Genomic DNA, 22,763 nt, shown 5'->3' on the forward strand with positions numbered 1-22,763 from the left:
ATTAGAAAATATTAAAAAATTAAGCATAGCTAAGTGAATTATTCAGCATAACTCTGCTGATAAATTGAAGAATTAGGATGGCATCCGAATCTCCTTATTCAACTCTAAGGAAGCGCTTTTGCCATCACAGCTACCTCTGATTGGGGTTCATTTATGCTGCAAACAAATGGCTAGGTGGACAGCAGCCATGAAAGTACAACAGTGATAGGGACCCATGTGTATAATTTAAAGCCTTTCCTAACAATGCTGCTTCCATTTTGGGTACTAGCAAAGAATAAAAATTATTTTCATTATTTCAAAAAGAATTTTTGACTACTCTGACTTCTAATGGTATTTCCATTAGAGGGGTAAATTTATGGTACATGAATGCACTTGGGAGGCTGAAGCAGGAGTATTACAGGTGCCAGGCCAGCTGGGGCTACATAGCAACACACTATCCAAAACAAAACAAGTACATAGTATTTATTCTCAAACGTTACTATATATTGCACACCCCAGGAGACGTTTATAAAAATCTTGATGCTCAAGTCTCAACACATTGTAAACACATCTGGGAGAATTGGGTATTAGCACTAAGGCATCTATGTGCTTTCAACCTTCTTTCAAAGTGTTGGAACTATGAGTGTGGCTATCACCTCTGATGGTCTGCATCCTAAGGATGCACAGGCTGTTTCTCTGTTCTCAATATTTGGATTGTTTTCCCCTCAACTGTTACATTAGGGTTAATATTTTATTATATTTCACTTCAGCAATTCTGTTGCTTGTCATTGTTCTTGGAAAGCAGGCAAATGTAATTCAACTATAATTTCACCACCACAACAACACAAAAGCATTGATCAAAATAAACACAATCCTCCATTTAATTTGCCTTGCCCTTTAAATAATGCACTGTATGAAAAGAAGTATATTCAATGACTATGATTTTACATATACTTTACTTACTAACATATTTATATTTGTTAGTTGGTCAAAGTCTCAGGATTGATTTGGATTCTTAACTGTACCAGAAGTGAGCTGTCAGAAATACTGGTAGAAAGGTAGAGCTCTTTTCCAGCTATCTTCCTTACTGTTAATGCATTTATTCTCATCAGGATACATATAGTGTCGTTTATATGGCAATGACTTCCAGGTTAACAGTGCTAGCCTCAGTGCCTGTCTGGCACCTTAAAATTTAGTACATCTAGGGAAGAAGGGGCAGCTAGGGAGAATGAGATGGATATAAGAAAGGGTAAGAGGGGAAGGGCATGACCCAAATCCATTATCTACAAGTACAAAACTGTCAGCTAACAAGATTTCTACAAAGCCAACGTGTCCAAAATAGATCTTCGCTGCTTCCATGCCCAAGCCAGTTCCACTTGCTCCGTTCTCCTTCCAGATGAGTCTGTGCCGATGGCACAGGGGTCATTCATGATCCTTTCTTTATTCCTTCTCTCTCTCTCTCCCTCTCCCCCTCTCTTTCGACAGGGTTTCTCTGTGGCTTTGGAACCTGCCCTGGAACTCACTCAAAATCACAGAGCTCCGCCTGCCTCTGCCTCCTGAGTGCTGGGTCATGATCCTTTCTTTTCCACACAGCCAGATCCAAACTATCAGGAAGTTCTGGAGAGTCTTTGAAGCCTCCTGAGTATAGCTGCCTCTGACTTTCTTCACTACTGTCTACCATTATCTCCCGTCTGGGCGACTACAACAGACTCTGATTCTGTGTCTGCTCTCTTACTGTTGATCATTAACACAGAATTCTAACGAATTCTGCTTATTTATTTCTACACATGCATGCTGTGTATGTGTATGCACGCGCGCTCGAGTACATGCTCACATGTGCAGGCTGAAGTTCACAGGTATTTTTCGTATTGTTCTCTACTTTATTGACTGAGGAAGTCTCTAGCTCATCAGCTCTGGCAAGTTTAAGTAGGCAGCTTACTCTGGGGACCCTATCTTTGGCTTCTAAGTGCTAGGATTTCAGATGGGCACCAGAGCTAACAGTGGGCTCTATGTGGGCTCTAGGGATCCAAACTCTGGTCCTGATGCTCAGTGATTTATCCACTGAACCCTCTCCCCAGCTTTACAGCTGACCCTCTTACGACACCAATTAGATCATAGCACTTTTGGGCTGACAATTGTACAGATGCCATTCTGTATCATTCCAGAATAAAGCCTAAAATACTTAAAATGACCTTCTAGGCCCCAAAGAAATCTATTTAGACCTGCCATGTATAGCGATGCACACCTTAAATCTCAACACTCAGGGCAGAGGCAGGTAAGTTCAAGACCAGTGGTCTACGTATTAAGCTCCAGGACAGCCATGGAAATGCTGTCTCAAAAACAAAGCATCTACAAAGCAAAACTAAGAGAAATAATCTAGGTCCTTGCTGCTTGTCAACTCACATAATTGCCTTAACACCCTCGTCCTCTTCACTATTTTTTAGGCACAGCATTCTCCTTGCTGGGTCTCAATTCTACATGGCCCATTTTCGTCTCAAGACCTTTGGCATTGGCTGTTCTCTTGTCCTCAAGTATGTAAGGTATCTTGGTTAAATTCTTGCATCTCCTTCAAGACTTTTCTTAACTGTTCCCTTCTCAGGGGCTGGAGGGATGCCTCAGAGTTTAAGAGCACTGGCTGTTCTTCCAGAGGTCATGAGTTCAATTCCCAACAACCCCACGGTGGCTCACAACCATCTATAATGAGATCTGCAGGCTTGCAGGAAGAACACTGTATATGCAATAAATAAATCTTTTCTTTCTTTTTTTTTTTTTAAATGTTCCCTTCTCACTGAGGGCAACATATCCTGGCTTCCCAATTTTAAATTGAAGCTTCATCACTTTCTGGTTATTTCTACTTCAAAGACAAAATTATTAGATCAAGCTAATAGCTATACTTTGCACCCCGAATATTCTCTACAAGCCTTGTTTCTAGGGAAGTGGTGTAACTTTTAAAGGAAAGGTGTCTAATATAAGGTCCTTGGGGTGGACTCTACAGGAGGATATTGGCCCCTTGCTCTTTCTCGATCTTGATGCGCTACCTCACCACAGCTACAAAGTACCAATCATGGACCTGAATCCCCAACACTGTGAGCTGAAATAAAGCTTTCCTCTTTACAAGGTGACCACCTCCAATGTTTGATGAGTAAGACAAAAATGAATGGCAGGTAAAAACGCGCTAGGTTTTAGTATATTTGAATCACCAGGAATTTTCTTTGACATTATTGTCTATGTTATGTGGTGAGTCTGCTTTTGCATTTTATGGGTATTTATGTCATCTTTTCAGTTTTTCTTCAGTATCTTACTAGTCCTGTTTAGACCCCTCTTCTCATTACTTCTTCAGCAAGGCTATCTACGAATCTCTTGTAAAGATGTTCATATCACAAGCATAATGATTTCCCTATTTTTACAGGAAGTGAGCTTTATTTCAAATGGCTTTTGTTAGGTTAGCAGATCATGTTAAAATGCTAAGTATGTCTGATATGTGATAAGCTCTCAGTTAATAGTTATTCTTGTTGTTATGAATGCTAAGCCAAACTTCCAGAGCTGTGAAGTTCACTTCAGTCTTAACTTCTCTCACAGTAAAGATTCTAGACGGATCTGGGTAAGCATCCCCAATGAAAACCAAAGCTCACTGATAAGACAGATGAATTTTGTTTCCACTCAAATTAGAATCTGTACTATGATACTAAGCATCAGTACAAATAAAATAAACCAGATGAATGGATATAACTGCAACCATGAAAAGAAAAATGGTTAACATTCTTATAGCCTGAAATTACAGAATAGTTTGGTTCACCAAGAAGCCAATAAGAAATGCACAATTCTCAGTGTGCTGATTAAAGGACAACCTGCTTCAGTAAAACAAACAGAAAAGAAATGCACAACTCAAAGGGAAAAATTATTGGGTCCTGTGGTTCAGTACAGTGGTTTAAAAGCACATTTTCTCTGAAAATCTCCAAATTCTTCCCAAGGCACACAAAAGCAAACAGCATCACGAGTACTTAGCATACTGACCAAAATAATCTGCAATGAGCATCCCAGCAAACATGAAGAATGCCCTAGCCATAGGGCAGACGGCAGTAAGGGACAGAGGGACAGAGCTATGAAAGGAAAGGGGCTTCAGTAGGTGCCTGTGTGGAGCTTGTTTTCATGTCAATATACTGTGAAGAGTCAAACCCTATATGAAGAAAACCTTAACCTTACAATACAGTATTATTTTTCCAATTCCCAAATGTTCAAATATTTCATGTTTTCATCAACAGATTAAATTCTTAACACAAAGTCTTAGACTATAATTATTCTTTTTACCTTTTAATTTCAAACACAATGAATTAACACTTTAAGTTTAAGTCTTCAAGTCAGTAATCAAATAACTGATTCATTATTAACAATCATACCTGACTGATTTTAAATTCCCTTTTCAGTTTTTACTTATGCGAATTGTATTTTGAACTTTAAAGATTTTTAAGTCACAACCCCAAGACATTAACAGATCATTATTTTTCCATGTTTCCCTCAAACTATTTTACACACTTATAAATGGAACCATATGCCCACAAGTTTTATATAATGGGAATGAAAACGCAGATGCAGCATTGTATTCTCAAAGTGTAAAACACTTGGCATTCTGAGTTATTTTTTAAGTCTTTGTAGATGACACAAATAATGAAGCCCTGCAGGTTCTGAACTGAGAGTATGAGAGTATGTATCAAAAGTTTCCACCAGAGGCGAAAGGAAGCCTGCTTTTTGTGGTTTGAATGAGAATGAGCCCCAAGGCTGATATGTTTGAATGTCAGGAAGGATTAGGCTGTGTGACCTCATTGGAGGACAGGTTTTGAGGTTTCAAAAGCTTGTCAGGCCCACTCAGTCTCTCTCTCTCTCTCTCCCTCCCTCCCTGCAGCTTGCAGATGAGATATGAGTCCTCAGCTACCGCTCCTGCAGTACCATGCCTATCTGTCTCCTGCCACACTTCTCACCATAATGATCATTGACTCACCCTCTGAAACTGAAAGCCAGCTCCCAGTTAAATGCTTTCTTTTATAAGCTGCCTTAGTCATAGTGTCTTATCTGACCAGCAGGACAGTAACTATTAATATATTCTTATTTATTAATATACTCTTATTTCTTGCTATGCAGCCTACATGGCCCTTTACTTATGATTCTCTTAGCGCTCCACACCGAATTCACATACTCTCTGACCATCTTCATTTATCTGGCTCCAGTGAAGAAGAATGGGATAGAAACCAGTCAAAATAGCCACTCTACCTGCTTACCCGTACAAAGATATAATTGAAACTATCTTCCTTTCTGTCTCACTCTCATTCCCAAATGTAGTCCATGCTATCCTTGAACTTAGAACCCTCCTTCCCAAGTGCTGGGTCACCAAATCCAGAAAATCTATATTCTTTAGTATAGAATGAGTGTCAATTCAAAATAAACTTCCAAGTCCCGTTTATGCATTTCTATTCTACTAATGAGCTCCATGCTTTGTAATGACTTCCAGGCTCTGTAACAATAAAATGTTTAGCTCAGAAGTAAACTTAGGAAAGTTTAAAACTGTGAAAAGTTAAATTTTTATAGTTTGGGTGTGTGTATGTGTGTGTGTTTTCCTGCATGTTTGTGTGTGCAGATGTATACAGATGAACACGTGGAAGTCAAAGACACATCTCCAATGTCATTCTTCAGGCACATTCACCTTTGTGTGTACATGGTTGTGTTGATAGAGGTCAGAGAACAATCTCTCCTCGGGTACCGTCTAACATTTGCTTTAGAAAGGATTTCTGGCTGGCCTAGATTTCAGCTAAGTAGGTTAGACTAACTGTCCATGAAGCTTCCAGGAATCTCCTCATCATCACTGGATTGATTACAGGCACAGACTAATGTGCCTGGTTGATCATATGGGTTCTGGGGATCTGAACTCAAGGCTTCATGTTTGTATAAAAAACAAAACAAACAAACAAACAAAAAACATTCTACTGACTGAGCCTTTTCCAAAGCCCTGTCTATCTACCTTCCTTTTCAGACAAGGTCTCTCATTGGCCTGAAACTCACCAAGTAGGATAGAATGAATGGCTAGCCAGTGAGATCCAGGCATCTCCACTGCATCTCTCCACTGCTGGTATTAAAAGGGTGTGATGCTGGTTTTTTTTTTAAAAGCATGAATCCTTAGGATCAAACTCAGGATTCACTGACTGGGCTATCTCTTCAGTCAGTGAATTTATATTTTACAGAAGTTCAGTGTTTCTGAGGAGTGTTGACTCTAGGGATGTTAGCAGGAAGAGACAGGCTGACAAGTTCTTGGCTACTAGATCATGGTAGCAAAAATAGCTCGCTACCATCATGGTGGTGAGGCACAATTTCAATCCCAGCACTCAGGAGGTAGAGGTAGGCGGATTTCTGATTTCAAGGCCAGCCTGGTTACAGAGTGAGTTCCAGGACAGCCAGAGCTGCACAGGGGAATCCTGCCTAGAAAATAAAAAACAAAACAAACAAACAAACAAACAAACAAAAATCCTAAATAAATAGTACAAATTTAAAAAAATTTAAAATCTGCCCACATAAAAGAAATACTGAATGGATGAACTCTATTTGAGATATATGGTAAGGCACACAAATTTTAAGGTACATGTACATATGTCTTTAGAAGAGGATTTTTAAAAAAAGGTTCTATAGTACCATTTCTGATACTATATTGTTATAATATTTAATTTTATAATCTATAAATTTACTATTCAAATATAAAATTACAAATGAAGGCTGGACCATGGGACAGAGTTACATAATTAACGAGAAACTGAGTTACTGTGTTATATTCCATGGTATTGGAAGGGGAAAATATCTAGTAAATCCAAGATGTTATTATAGAGGCTGTTATTTTCTTATCCCTCTCACTACTCCCTCTTGCAGACAGCTCCGAAGCTACTGTGGAGTCTAATAGTTGACACTTTTTTTGTTTACTGCTGCTGATTTGTAAGTTTTCCTGTAGTGTTATCAGTGTATGGCAGAGGTGTCAGGCTCCGTAACAACAAGTGAAAATCCTAGACACAGTTCCTAAGGGCCCTTTAGCTCACTCATATGCAGCTCTCCTTTAATTTCATGCATATTCTACCACTAACATAACAGAAAGCAGACAGCTCATAGTGACCTTCATTTCTTTTTTAAAATTATTATCAACTTTTATTCTTATCTCATATATTATATCTGATTGCTGTTTCCCCTCCCTCCACTTATCCCCCCCACCTCCCTGCTCACCCAGATCAATTTCTCCTCTGTTTGAAAACAAACAAGCAAGCAAAAAAGCTGGTTTCTTAGGGATATCCACAGGACATGGCCTCCATGGCCTTACAAGATATAATGAGGCTGGGCATGAACACTCATATCACAGCCACTCACAAGTACAGGAGGACCGCAAGAGGGAAAATAGTAACGGATACTATACAACAACTATAAACAACAGCAATGCACAGAAAATCAAATAATGAGAAAGAAATATCAACATAAGCATAAAGAAATTCTGTACCTGTTGAACTGTGGGGCTACTCTTACGCGAAGATTAGAGATCATTTTATTCCTTACACTATTATTAATACTAAAGATAAATTACATGCAAGTTTCTTGAAAACCCTTTATATTTCTGGAACTACAATTTCCATCATTAGAAATGTAGTTAGATGGATTTGGCACATTTTATATAAATAAATATCTACCTGGATGCACTTATACATAAGTTGTGCATATAACTAGACAACTGGGATATATGCACAGTCAAGAAACATGGTTATAGTAATACCGCTATTAAGCAATTGTTTATTTATTAAATCACATCCAAAGTTATAGTTACTACAGATGAAGCCAGTTAGGATTAATACCCACAGGGCTGGAGGGATAGCTCAGCCGTTAAAGGCTAGTCTCACAACCATAAATATAAGGATTAATACCCACGACTATTCACTTAGTGACCTGTTAATCAGAATAGAGAGAGAGAAAAACAAACAAACAAAAAAACAAACAAAAAACAAATGCAAAACAGTACAGGTTAAATTGAAAGTCAGAGAAACTTGGAGTGGGAGTTCTGTAAATCTTAAATATTTCTTAACTTCATGTTGGCCATGGTAGCTTATGTCAGAGGCAAAGGCAGGAAGATCTTTGTGAGTTTGGGACCAGCCAGGGCCACAGAGGGGAACAGTCTTGGAAAATTATTTTTTCCAGAATTTTATCTACAAGTCATACTGAAGAAGTTACTGTGATCTGTAAGTTTATAGTTCAGTGATTTCAATTTTACTGTATGGTGGAATAAGACCAGGAAACATGACTTATATTTTCTTAAAATTCCTAAATGGACATTGTTTTAACTAAGACAGCTTGGAGCAAATGGCCTTCAGAGAGCCAGTATAAAAATCAGATAACCGGTTTATTTCTATCAGGTAAGTAGGAGAAAGAGCTAGCTTCTTTCAATTTATAAAACACCAGCTTAACAATTATAATTGCCTATGCACCTTTTTAAATCTACTTGTTTTCTGTTATAATCTCCTTCAGAATAGGAACTCCAACTCCTACCCACTTATTTTTTAAACTTTACTATCTTCAAATTCTCAACCTAAAACTGTTTATACATTTATTAATTATATTGAATACCTTCTATGGGCTCAGCACTGTTATTGGCATTACATTATTTAAAAAAAATGGTTGAAATCAGTTGAAAATCTGTCCATCAATGGAATTCAAATTCTTGTGGGAGAATGTAAAGTATGTTGTTTAATTCATACATTTAAGTCTGTATCATATGCCAGTATGTTTTTTAAAAAAAAGAACCAGTCTCTGTGTGGGGCATATCAATGGGTTTTTATATGTACTAAGTTAAGTTTTTCCATGCAATTTCTCCTCCCAACTCATACAGTTAAAAACAGACTATAATGAAAGTCATATGCACTAAATATGCTTCTGATTGCCTGGTAAACTATCTGTTTTTCTTTGCAAGTTGAGAGAGACAGAGACAGAGAGAGAGACTATGAAGGCTAGAGGACAACAGACACCTGAGTATTTTCTTTGATCACTTTTTAAGGCAAGGAAGGTCTCTCATAGAGCCTGGGAACCCATCATTTCAGCTGAGTCAGCAAGCTAGTGAGCTCTTCAGATCTGCCTGTCTCCAGCCAGCCAGCTCTGGAATGGGATGTGTACCACCATGCCTGGCTTTTACATAGATACCAGAGATCTGAATTCAGGTCCTCATGCAATAGCAGCAGGAATTTCAATGACTGAGTTATCTTCCTAGCCCCAAATCAAACCACAGTTTCTCAATCAATTCAATAAGCTACGCTCATATTCATTTGGAAGAGAAGATATGGAAAACATCCAAATGAAAAAGAACATCAAGAAAATTTCTTAACTTTATATACAAAAGCTAAACAGTAATTAAGCCAGTACACTATCGGCATAGATATAAATATATTAAAGAAAAAGAATGAATAGCAGGACTATATGTGGGGATTTTTATACACCAGAAAGGTAGCATATTTGTGTAAGAGTAAGAATAGACTGTTCAATAAAATACTGGGCCCAAATACCCATTTGCAAAAATCAAAGAAAAACCCAACAACGATGGGCATTGGTGGCACACACCTTTAATCCCAGCACTTGGGAGACAGAGGCAGGCAGATCTCTGTGAGTTCGAAGCCAGCTTGGTCTACAGAGCTAGTTCCAGGACAAGCTCCAAAGCCACAGAGAAATCCTGTCTCAAAAACAAAACAAAACAAAACAAACAAAAGCAACAATTAATTTTCTACCTCATTTTATACACGAAAATAAACCCTGTAGTATACAAGGTCTAAAAGTAGAGAACACTACACAAGGATCAGAGAAGGGCCTATGCAAGACAAACAACTGGAAAGCTATCATGTTTATCATGAAATAAAGAAAGCTCGTGTGTGTACTTCATCCTTGCATTGCTACTTCTTTCCACTAACAGTAATGGTGCAAACCATTATCTCTAATGTGGTACTTTAGTCCTTACACAAAACCTTCCTGAACGTAAAATATGTTAGCTTTTAGGAGAATGGACCGAAGTAGCAGGGCAATTTCTCATACATTAACACTAAATACAATGAAATGATTTTCAACCAAGCAAGTGGGAGCTGGGTATTGGTGGTTACAGTTATTCAAAACCTAAACCAGACATAAAATACAATAGAAGGTTCAAACATACCACTGTTTCTGTGATTCTAAGTTGCACTGTGAAATGAATTTCTCAATATCCATAACCATTTTACTTAAGAGCAACGATTCTAATACCTAGTACAAGAATTAGAAAGTCTTAACCACATTACGTTCACTAAGCGAGGCAAACCAACCACTCTAAATGCATACGCTTGGTAATTCACAGAGCAGTGTGCTCTCTTTCTGTTGAATGATAGCACTTTGGCAAGGTATTCTTAAAAGCTTTATCTTTTAAGGTTTTATTCATTTGAATGTCTTTTAATTATGCACTGTCACGATTTTACATTGAAAAATGATTTGTAATTGACATACAGAAGATTTAGACTCTATTGCATTTCCTGTCAATCTACAGAAATGGAAGATATTACAAGTACTTCTCAGAGCTATCAATATCAGTGTAGATTTCTTCCATTTCTTTCAAAGGTTTTTGGCTCTCCCCCCCAGCCATTGTGCCTTAACACTCAAAAGATCCTCTCACTTTCTCAACTGGGTAACAAGCAGAAATTCTTTCTACAGTTAAATAAGGAATTTCGAAGTTAGGAATTATCAGGAAATTGATAGTCACCTATTTTCTAATTCTTTATTATTCAATTAAATTTGAGTTTCGAGCTTTATGACAGAAAGTTTCTATCCAACTTTTCCTGTCTTTAGGGGAGGAAAAGAGAGTTAACGTTGAGTTTCGGGGATATAGTCGATCACACCCAAGAGAAAATTCCAGGATATAATCAGATCCTTAGTTCATCTTTTTTTGGGGGGCGGGGGTGAGGGGTTCGAGGCAAGGTTTCTCTGTATAGGTTTGGAAATAGCTCTTGTAGACCAGTCTGGTCCCAAAGTAACAGACATCCGCCTGCCTCTGCCTCCCGAGTGCTGGGATTAAAGGTGTGTGCCACCACTGCCCGGCCCTTATTTCACTTTTTATAAAAACCTCTTTTAACGTTATTTGTTCTCTGACAACTTCAACTGATTACTTTCCACGAAAAATTCTATAATTGTAACAATGCGAAACGCTTATGAAAACAGTCTGAAGGAATTCTTCCTTCAGCAGTAGTAAACCTCAAGTCTAATTACTAAAGACATAGGCAGTAAGTAGTCCTTCGGGATCAGCAGTGGCGGCATTCGAGAGGAAAAATCTCCAGTTTGTGACTGGAGGGGTCGTAAACTCCCAACCTCCAGCCCACAGAGAAGCGGTTCAGACCTGTCACGCTTGCCCAGGCAAATCGCAAAGAGTCCCGGGCTTTCCGGAAAGCAGCTACGCGCAACCCGGCATCCTCACCTGAGGGTTCTCCCGTCCTGGTTCGTAGGGACCGAGGGATCGTCATAAACATGCAAGGCAGAATCAGAAGCCCGGCTGGACCCAAGAGCCAAACGACTGTCAAAAGAAGCCCATTAGCCCTCTGAGGGTTCCCCCAGGCAACCAGCCTTCGCGCGCCCGGGGACACCCACCAGTTGCCTAGGATTGCGACTACAACTCCCAGAGGGCTGCGCGGCGGACAGAGCGGGCCGCCTTCCCAGAATGCAGCGCAGCGGCTTCCCTGTCAAGCTCTCCCCTCTCCCCGCTCCGCCTCCTTCCCTACCCGTCGTCACCCGGGAGGGCCGGAGGTAGGGAGCGTCGTGAGCCGCCGGGAGGGGCCCGGGGCGGGGTGGAGGGAGGATGGGAGGACGGAGGGGAGGGAGCGGCGAGGGGAGGGAGGGTAAATAGTGGGCCCGGCAGGAAGATGGCGGCGGTAGCGGAGGTGTGAGCGGACCTGGGTCTCTGCCGCTGGCTTGGCTCTTCCCGTCTGCCTCCCCTCCTCCCTCCCTGACCGAGGTGGGCACCTGGGGGGCCGAGTGGAGGTGGCGGCGCCGGGCGCAGCGCAGGGGTCACGGCCACGGCGGCTGACGGCTGGAAGGGCAGGCTTTCTTCGCCGCCCGCCCGTCCTCCTTCCCCGGTCCGCTCGGTGTCAGGCGCGGCGGCGGCGGCGGCGGCGCAGCGGGCGCGCTTCGTCCCTCTTCCTGTTCCCGCACGCCCCGGAGCGGGCGCTCTCGGCGGTGCCATCCCCCGACCCTTCACCCCAGGGACTGGGCGCCCGCACTGGCGCAGCTCGCGGAGCGGGGGCCGGTCTCCTGCTCGCCTGGCGCGCCTCCATGTCGGATAACCAGAGCTGGAACTCGTCGGGCTCGGAGGAGGATCCGGAGACGGAGTCCGGGCCGCCCGTGGAGCGCTGCGGGGTCCTCAGCAAGGTGAGCAGCTCTCGAGGCCCGAGGACCCGCCGCCGGGACTCACCTGCCGCGAGGCGAGGGGAGCCGCTCGGGACCTGGGGTGGGGCTGCACTGAAGACTCGCACTGTCCCGGGGCGGGGGCTGCGGAATGTGCTGGGGTGCGGGGCCCAAAGGTCCGCCTGGCGTGAGTGCCTGACCCGGGCAGGGGTGGGATAGGAGATGTTTAGGACTGTCCTCTCCCCACCTCGCCACCCCCCAGCCCTAAGGAGCTTGTCAGCTCTGGCCGAGGACCTTGGGAAGCGTTGTGCTTAATCCGCGATCCAGTTTAGAAGGCAAGGTGCATCTGGTAACTTGGAGCCTAAGGCGGCAGCTGTCTGGGGTGTAGGAATCTGGGTTGGGCGGCCGTGGTGTCTGAAGTACTGGACGCGAGGGTGGTTAAATGGACCTTTCAAACAGTGTTGCTTTGGAGGTCCCCAGCAGAATAGGTTGGGGCGGGGTGGGGTAGCGTTCAGCTCTAGCGGGTTTAGGCAAGCCAGTCGACTGGGTTTGGCCTTGAAATCTGCGATAGTAAACTTTGAAGTGTGAGTGATCTTGAATGTAGGAAGTGTGTGCAACACTTTTGTACTTTACCCCTCCTTACCCAAGTTCACGCTTGGATAAGAAATATTAGTAGTAAAAGTTGGAACGTGTCAGAGTGAAGACCTATCTACCTGTGTTCAGGAAAAGGAGCAATTTTAGTAATACAGTATTTGTGCATTAAGGAAAGACATGTCTGTCTTCCTCCCCCAATCTCCCCCCCCCCGCCCCCCCCCGTACTTTTCCTTTTTTCCCCTAGATAGCACTTACAGGGCTGGAAATGGAAATGAATTATCTTAATAGTTTGTGATGTGTACATTTTACCTTTTTGTTGTGGGAAGACTCAGCCTTTTTGACTTACCCGTCCTTTCCTGTTAAACTTTAAGAAATGCGTAGAGCTAGTAGTGTTTCCAGAGTCGGGGCTGGTCCCTTAACAAGTTGGTCATAAGATACCAAGTCATGTGCTATTGGCCATTAAGAAATCACTCTGCTTCCAGTGTTCTTGAACATCATTTCTGGAATTGTTTGAGATTAGGATATTACAGTGTCTTTAGCTGAAAAAGCCTGCGACAGACTTAAGTATGTTAGATGCAAGGCTTCCAAGTGCTAAGTATAAGTTTGCATTTTGAAATGGTTATGAAATGGGTTGTCTCTCCTGATTCTGAGAGTTTCATTACTTGTCATTAGTTGAGTAACAGACTGCCATATTAATATGTTGTTCGAGTGTTTTATCAAACAAGCTATACTTTTGATTTTTTTATTTGTTTGTTTGAGACGGTTTCTCTGTGTAGACCAGGCTGTCCTTTAACTCACAGAGATCCTCCTGCCTCTGCCTCCTTGATGCTGGGACTAAAAGCGTGCACCACCACCTCCCTTCTCATTTTTGACTTCTTGATCTGGATCATCACTTTTTGCAGAGTGAGAGATTGGAATGACTGATGGGGGAAAAAGTCATATGATCTATTGTGTACAGAGTAGTGTATAAAGTATAATGTGCATTCATATAATCCTAGCACCCAGAAGGCTGAAACAAAAGGATTGCAAGTTCCAGGCCAACTAACCTACCTTTGTAGTAAGGCCCTGTCTCTCTAAATCATTTTTTAAGGAGTACTCTCTTTGGCATTAAATGTGTAGGAATAGATTGATCCAGTCTGTGAAAGGGAAATTGTTTTCATTTTGATTCTTCTGTGTGTATATAATCAATGTGAGTAAAACTTTTATTAACAACTAACTATAAAGAAAATTTTCCTGAGATTTAGGAATTTATAGTTGTATAGTCTAGTGCATACCTTTAATCCTAGCGCTTGGGAGGCAGAGGCAAGTGGATAGCTGTGAATTCCAGGCCAGCCTGGCCTACACCATGAGTTCTAAGAGAGACAGCTACATAGTTAGACCCTATCTTGAAAACAAGCAAACATATATGTATATGTATACACACACATATATACATACATATCATGCATACATATATATGCATAAAATTTTGGTTGTATATAAAATGTCTTATGGAAACTTTTGTGTGTGTTTGTGTATACACATGTATACACCTGTCTGGAGGCCAGAGGTCTAAATTAAGTGTCTTTCACAATCCTTCTCCCACTTATTTTTTTGAGGCAGGGTCTCAAAGTAAACCCAGAGATTGCAATTTATCTAGACTGGTTGATGGGAGCAAGCCCCAAAGACCCTCCTGTCTCCATTTTCCCACCCTTGGCATTATAGGCATCTGACTGGCACTCTATGTGACTGCTAGGGATCAAACTCAGGTTTTCATGCATACATAATTAAGTACTTCACAGTCAAAGCCACATGGCTAGAAGGTGCTTTCTAGAAGGTGCTTGTTTAGTTTTTGACATTACTAGAGAGCAAACCCGGTGGCATCATGCATGTGAGGCAAGTATTCTACTATAACTGCAGCTTCATCAAAGGAACTTTATACTGAGTACAGCACACTGTGGATGATGCATGTTTTTGAGCTTAAAGTACATGTCTTTTGTAATTTGAAACTTTTGTAATTTACCTGATAATTTAAGAAAGAGCTAGTTTTCAACATCTGTTCTTTTCTCTCTGTTGAGTTATATAGATAAGTCCAAATAGTAATCCATTTTCTTTCTTGTTTCATAAAATGGGAAGGGGTCTGGAATTGAGGGGATTGAAATTTGATTAAAAACTATGAGTCCAAAAGTTTTTTTTTCTCTTTTGCATGGCAATCAGAAATACCTGTGAATAGTTAATCATGTTTGTTCCAAAAGTACTAATTAAGTAGTAATTCCATGTAGTTAAGACCAATAGGGTGGAACATGTTGAGAAAGGTTCATACCTTGGTACTTGAAAACAACAAAACCTGGATAAATAAAATCTTAGCCAATGTTTTCTGGGTCTCTCATCACCACACACATGTTAGCTGCTTGCTCTCTTGCTTGAGACAAGCTCTGGCTGGCCTAGAACTTGCTATTTAGACCAAGCTAGCCTCAAACTCAGAGATACCCCTGCCTCTTGTCTTCCAAGTGCTGGGGTTTAAGGTGTAGGTCACTGCTTCTAGTTCTTTCTTTTGAAATAAAGCTTTGCTGTATAGGCCAGACTGGCCTCTAACCTGTGACCCACCTCCTAGAGCATTGAAATGCTAGGATTATAGGCATGATTTAGCACAGTAGGCTCTTTAAGTCCAACCATAATGCCGTTCTTTCCATAAAGCCTTGTATTACATAAATATTCAATATCTCTGTCCACTGAATCCCCATATCATTTTGCACGGAACCTGGTTCTGACTCTTATTTTTTGTTGTTGAATTTGTGATTGCCAAACTTAGTAACATGAAAGAATCTTTGATTTTCCTATAATATCTAGCATGCAACATTCATTGCCTGTATTATGAAAACAAATAAAAGGGCAGAGAAAAGGCATAACCCTGCTTTCATGGTATAACAGCAAATAAAACGTTTGAGTACTGAAGCTTATGCCATTTGTTGGTTCCACTATAAGAATACAATACAAATTATAAACACACAGTCAGTAGAGTTCCTCTTTTCACTTTAGAAGGGATCTAGAGAGAGATGCTGATGGTTAAGCTTCCTTATCTATGCATAACTATGCCTCAAACTGAGTTAATAGGACAAGCCAGGCACTGTTCTAATCTTATGTAATCTTAACTCTAAGAGAGAAACCTGATTGACAAAGAAACACATAGAGGCCACATAGCCACAATTACTAATAAAGTATAATAATGGGCATCAAAGTAGGATTAATCTATAGAGGTTCTTTGTTTGTTTGTTTGTTTGTTTGTCCCCCACCCCCCACCCCACCCCGGCAGGATTTCTCTGTGTAGCCTTAGCTGTCCTGGAACTCACTCTGTAAACCAGGCTGGCCTCAAACTCACAGAGATCCACCTACCTCTGCCTCCTGAGTGCTGGGATTAAAGGAGTGTACCACCACCGCCAGGCTTTATGGAGGTTCTTAAATGTTAGTTAGTTTGCCCCCTTTACTGTGATAGAGAATTGGAAATTGTCCATTAAGCTTCAAGGCTAGAGTCTCATTAGTATGCTGCATAAGTTAACAAGTATACTTAATAAGATTGTTCTTAAAAGTAGGTTAAGAAGGGTAAGACTTCTCAAGAATCTAGGAAGCTGGCCAGGTGGTGGTGTTACACGCCTTTAGTCCCAGCACAAGGAATAGCAGAGGCAGGCAGATCTCTGAGTTCGAGGCCAGCCTGGTTTACAGAGTGAGAACCAAAACAGGCTCCAAAGCTACACACATAAACCTTGTCTTGAAAACCAAGAATCTAGAAAGCTGATCATTTGTTTGGAATCAGTGAAAGTTGGGAAGACAAGGCAAATTTAAAGGTTGATATCAAGAAAAGATTAGTAAGATTCGGTGATAAACTACGGGGAAAGGAATATTGAGTATCCTGTGTAACTGTGCTAGTAATTTTCACTATTTTATCCAGCCATTCAAACAACATGTGAAGAAACAAAAGTTAAGTAACCTGTCCCAAGTTCTCCCAGCACAGGTAGCAAAATTGGGCCTGTTTAGTCCTGTATCCATTATTCTGTTGATGTATCTGGTGTTAAGCTGGCTTTAGTTTCCATGACTACAGAAATAGTAATACAACCAAGAAAACAGGAACACTGGGAGGAAATACACCTTATAGGGGAGGTGTTTTCAGTTTTGTTTGGACCTATCATTTGTTTCAAGTGGATATCTAAGTGCTGGTTGAGTAACAGACTATTAAAAATAAGGAAGTAGTGCCCAGAGTCCCCTTAGAAAAGAGTGAATTAAATTGTCAGCATGGGTGGGCTCCCAGAGATGGCTTAGAATAATGAAGGTTAGACTTCAAAAGCGGAACCAATCTCAAATGCGCTTACTTAGGAAATAGAAACATAAAAGATTTCTCAATGGGTAAAGAGCCTGAGCTAATGCATTAACAATTGAGTTTAAATTTGTGTTTAGAATTGTTTACATTAAAACACCAGAATAAATAAAAAACACGAACAACCAAGTATTCCTATCAAATTAGATTTCTGCCTTTGCCAGGTTCTTGATTGTGATCTTCACTCTTTGTATCAGGACCTTAGCAACACAAGTCATGATGGGTGATTCAAATGATCCAACTTTGTGTTAGTACTTCTGGCTTAGAAAAATATAACATAAGGGAAACTTGTAAATGAGTTAATCATTTTAAATATGCAGCTATCCGTTCTATATGGGAAAAGTTAAAACTACTGTAATATAATTATGACCATCATACTATTTTCATGGGACTAATGACAGGAGTAGCATTTTGGTGGTGATAGGCTTTATGCTTCTTCAGAAGACTGTACAGTATTTGGTGTAGGAGAGGGACTATGTGAACTAATTTGTTGAGCATGTTACTTTATATAGGAGTCAGAACTTAAATGTCTTATGGATGATGAAGGGAAGTTGAAAACATGCAAAGACCATGGAAAAAATTTTTAAATGTGGAAGAAAATGTTTTATTTTTAATTTTCTAGCTAAAATAAAATTACTGAAGGTCACTATATGCCAGAAACATGTCTTTACCACTTAATTCTTTTTATTGATTATTGTAATTGTTACAGCTTTTTGAAGTTTTGTATTAAAAATTTTTGGAAAGTTTCAATTTTTAAATACTGACTTTATTTTTCCCCCCTCTCCTTTCTCTTCTTTTCATCTCTAGTGGACAAACTATATTCATGGGTGGCAGGATCGTTGGGTAGTCTTGAAAAATAATACTTTGAGTTACTACAAATCTGAAGATGAGACAGAATACGGCTGCAGGGGATCCATCTGTCTTAGCAAGGCTGTGATCACAGTAAGTTCCTTTCCCTACTCAGTAGGTATTTAACAAGTATCAACTGTGTATCAAAACTGCTCCCAATGCTTGTTGTAGAGATGTGAGATCCTTGTCCTATGTCCAGGAGCATACTACTGTATACTATAAATGTAATGGTTTTATTCAGTTGGCTTTTCAAATCAGTTTAAGTGTTTCAGAATAAAAATAAAAAATGGCAGTAGGTTACTTCATAAATGGTGAGATTGCGACAATTCATAGGTTACTTAAAAAGTTAAGTTGGGAAAATACCGTTATTTAAATTATTTAACAAAACAAATTCATTTACCAACTTTTTCATATAGATCTTATATCATTTTTCTTATATCATTTTCTTTGATGGAGTTGAGAATTCAATGTTAACTGTTGCTAAATACCTTTTTTTTGTTGTTGTTGTCTTGCTTTCTGGTTTTTGTTTTGTTTTGTTTTGTTTTTGTTATTCAAGATGGTTTCTCTCTGTAGCCCCGGCTGTCCTGGAATTCACTTTGTAAACCGGGCTGGCCTCAAACTCGCAGAGATCTGCCTGTTTCTGCCTACTGAGTGCTGGGACTAAAGGGGTGCTGCACCATCCTGGCTGGAATAAACACTTTGAAAAACACTAGATATAAGCTCGCTTGCTCTTCCTCTCTCCTTCCCTCCTTTCCCTCCTCCCTCCCTCCCTTCCTCCCTTCTTTCCTTCCTTTCTTCCTTCCTTCCTTCCTTCCTTTTCTTCTTTCTTTCTTTTATTTTTCAAGACAAGGTTTCTCTGTATTGTTTTGGAGCCTGTCCTGGAACTAGCTCTGAAGACAAGGCTATCCTCAAACTCACAGAGATCCGCCTGCCTCTGCCTCCTGAGTGCTGGGATTAAATGTGTGCACCATCACCTCCTGTCCCTTCATTTAATTTTAAAACAGTACTTCACTTTTGTTTAGCCATCCTTGGTTTGCATAGTCACAACTTTTCTTTTCATACTCTATGTAGTCCATGACTTAAATAATGTTAATATAAATAATATTACATTATGTAAGAAAAGTAAATTATCATATAGAAACCAACAATTGACTTTTGAAGTATCTAACATAATTATTAGAATTAAAATGTTTTGTTATAACACATTAAAAAGGAGTATTGGTTGAGTATGGTCAATATGCCATAGACATATTTAATCAAAAGCAAAAACATGTTAGCTAAGACAGGATAATTTAAGGGAGTCAGTAGTTTAAAATCTAAAAATAGATATGCTAGGACAAAAACAATTTAGGTTTTATTGATCCACTCAAAAGTCAAATTTTTTTACAATAAATTTGCTTGTAAAAATAAAGGTATCCTTGGAATTACTGTTACTGTCACTTTTGAGTACATTCGTTTACTGTCACATTTGACCACATTCATTTGTTTTTCATTTAAGAAAAATCTAGTAATATTTTTTCATAGTAATATTTTTTCATATTGTTGTATGTCCTACATGTTACCTTCTGTGTATTCAAGTTAGAAAAGAAATCTTAATTGAACATCAAATTAGTAAAACAGGGTTTTACTATATTATTATTATAGTATTATTATAGTATTAATATAAAACCAGTACTTCCTTACAGAGACAATTTTTAAAGAAACGTTTTGAAATTAAAGGCTTTGTCTTGATTGTTATATGATAAATAAGTTTTTGACATTATTTGTGTGGACAGAATGATGAATGGAAATGTTCTCTATAATGTTGAAGAATCTTTGTATAGTCTTTTCTGCTCCCCTTTGCAAATTAATTATAGTATTGATTATTAAAATTGGGAAGATTTATATTTTATCTATATTGTTTCCTAAGTAGTAGTATTCCCATAGTGGATTGAAGTGTAATTATCCTATTTTGAACTATAGAATTACTAACTTTGTATTTTGGTAAAAGAAATTTTAATAAACACGTTTGTTGTATGTACTGGGAGGAAAAACATAGTTTATTGCATATATTTTTGTTAGTTGTATGCAAAACTTCCAGTATGGTACATAATCAAAGGAGTTGGTAGAAGAGTAAAGCAGTTTGAATACTATATGTGTGACTATATTCAGGGGACTAAACAGTAGTAAATAAGTCTTTAGACACAGTGAATAGGTATAGGAAGATATGTATTTATTTTTGTGATTGTGTTCAACTTCCAGTATGTTCCTTGCTTTTGGCTTCATGGTCTTTTATTATATATTTCAAGGAAACTACAAAATAGAAATGAATATAATGAACTTTTCAGCATGAAATTTACAAATAGATGCTTCAGTTTTTTAAAAAAAGAAATGAATAATAATGTTCTTTGTTAGATAAGTGTCTTGTTTTTGTTTTTTCAAGGTAAGTGCCTTTTGTTATATTTAGCCTTAATAAGGGCTGTTGCCTTTATCACTTCCTCTCTGAAAACAGAGTAAATATTAACATTGGGTTTGTTGACATGGTGCTATTATGGAATTACTCTGTACATATGTATGATATTGACGGTTGAACCCAGAGCTTCAAGTGTTCTACCATGGTCTGTTTTCCAGACCTCGTACAGGGTCTCACTAAGATACCCAGGCAGGCTTTCAACTTGGAATCCTACTGCATCAACCTTCTGGATAGCTAGGATCACAAACCTGAGATACTAAGCATATGTAAGAATTGTGCTTATATAGTAACAATTTAAAAATATTTTATGGTAAATCTAGTGTGTGAGCTTATTACCTTTGTTGTGGAACCTAATCCATTGTTACTCTAGTCCACTCTAATTCTAGTTTTAATGACTCATCATTATAAAAATCTTGTTATTTGGCCTGTGATACCTGGATGAAATAACTTGAAACAATGTTTTACTCCTGAAGGGATAGATTAGGAATATGTAGATGAAAAAAACCAACCAGCAAACAAAACGTACTCCTCCATTTTGTGAAAAAGAACTTTTCTCAGTTAGTAAAGCTTAATAATTACTTGCTTAAGACTCAGCCTGTGGCATAAAACTTGTCATAATGTTTGTTGTAATCAAGCAAATGTTTGCTAGACATGGTGGTACCGACCTGTAATCTAAGTGCTTAGGGTTGATGCAAGGAGTATCCTTAACTCTGTATCCAGCTTGACCACAGAACAAGACCCTGTTTTACACACACACACAACACACATGAACAAACAAACATAGATAGAAATTTATGGAGTGTTTAACCTTTTTATTTGAAATTCTTTTAAAAAAAATAACTGAACTTGGCTAAAAATATTCATGCTTTTTAAAAGTTACAAAGTAAATACTTATCTTTTTTTCTTATTCCTGAATTAAAGAAACACCCAAAGGTATATTTTGGCTTCATTTCTTAGACTTTGTATGCTTACACAAGCATTTTTTTTATATGCACAGCTCAGCTACCTTATTAAACTTACTCTTATGTCCTTTTTTTTTTTTTTTTTTTTTTTTTTCTTAATGCAAAGAATATTGCTGCCTGCAGAAATGCTCTTTCAAGAATCATTGCCACTATGGAGGCTTGGGAAGGGAGGGAGGAATGCCACTGAGTCTGAGGCTTGTCCTGGCTAATGATGAATTCCATGCTAGTCTAGGCTACAGAGTAAGATCCCATCTCAAAAACAAACACCCCAGGAAAGAAAAAAAAAATGGAAAATGAAGTGCTACTTTTATATTAAATATCAAGGAACTTAGGTTTAAGGATATACTTGTCAAACTTTTAGATTAAAAAGGTGACTTACTATTCCAAATTTCATAATTTATTCATTAGGTTTCATGACTTTTTGTCTTCTAAATCATTTATATTCTTCAGATTCTTTTATTTAATATTTATATGTTTCTTGTTTGTGTATGAGAATTTTGCCTACTGTATGTGTGTGCACTATGTGTGTATCTGGTGCTTGTGGAGGCAAGAAGGTGTTGCATCCCTTGGAATTTGAATTACAGTTATGAGCCACTACATGGGTGCTGAAAACTGAACCGGGCCCCCAGCAAAAGCAGCTGGTGCTCCTAACCATTAGCCATCTCTCCAGTCCCTTCTTACAATTTCTTGTACATCTTCCCTGCTCCCCCTAGCCCCCTGCTGATTTGTAAAAGCTCTTTATAGTCAGGTGTTTGTTTTACTTGTTGGGAGTATTTTCTTTATGTCGTTTCTTTTATCCTATAAATTTTGTACTAGGTGTTCTTATTCATTATCTTACTATATAGATAGCTGAATTTTCCTGTAGATTTTATGTTTGAATTTTGACTATTGGTTGAAATTATTTTATGTTCAAGAAAGATAGGAAATGTAGCTTCTTATTATTTTTCCAGTTAACCAACCATGCATTTTAATGCCATTACTTCATACTCCCCTTGAAATTGCTAGTTTTATTATATATTATGAAATGTCTTCAAATTTTTCTTTGTTTATATTTGGCATGTTTAAGACTTCTTTTTATCATATGTAAAATTGCTTTGATAATATTTCAGTAATTAATTCCTTAAAATGCTAATAATGTTTGTGAAAAGGAAAGATGTGGGGAGTTATTTGT

The 22,763-nt window shown here is 39.0% G+C and overlaps 2 protein-coding genes across 4 annotated transcripts in view; one reads left to right on the plus strand and one right to left on the minus strand.

Annotated features, from left to right (window-relative positions):
• Polk (DNA polymerase kappa) overlaps nt 1–11,619 on the minus strand; it is a 50,862-nt gene extending 39,243 nt beyond the window's left edge. For both annotated transcript variants that reach the window (XM_051183011.1, XM_051183010.1), the window contains exon 1: nt 11,465–11,619. The gene's annotated coding sequence lies outside the window, so the exon portion shown is untranslated. The remainder of the gene's footprint in view (nt 1–11,464) is intronic.
• Nucleotides 11,620–12,177: 558 nt separating this feature from the next.
• The window catches only part of Cert1 (ceramide transporter 1), an 89,373-nt gene continuing 78,787 nt past the window's right edge, over nt 12,178–22,763 (plus strand). For both annotated transcript variants that reach the window (XM_051183012.1, XM_051183013.1), the window contains exons 1-2: nt 12,178–12,411; nt 18,137–18,271. In XM_051183012.1, coding sequence (XP_051038969.1) covers nt 12,316–12,411; nt 18,137–18,271 — 231 coding nt within the window. In that variant the 5' untranslated portion in view covers nt 12,178–12,315. The remainder of the gene's footprint in view (nt 12,412–18,136; nt 18,272–22,763) is intronic.

This window comes from Phodopus roborovskii, unplaced genomic scaffold, assembly GCF_943737965.1.
Source record: "Phodopus roborovskii unplaced genomic scaffold, PHOROB, whole genome shotgun sequence".
NCBI classification, from domain to species: domain Eukaryota; kingdom Metazoa; phylum Chordata; class Mammalia; order Rodentia; family Cricetidae; genus Phodopus; species Phodopus roborovskii.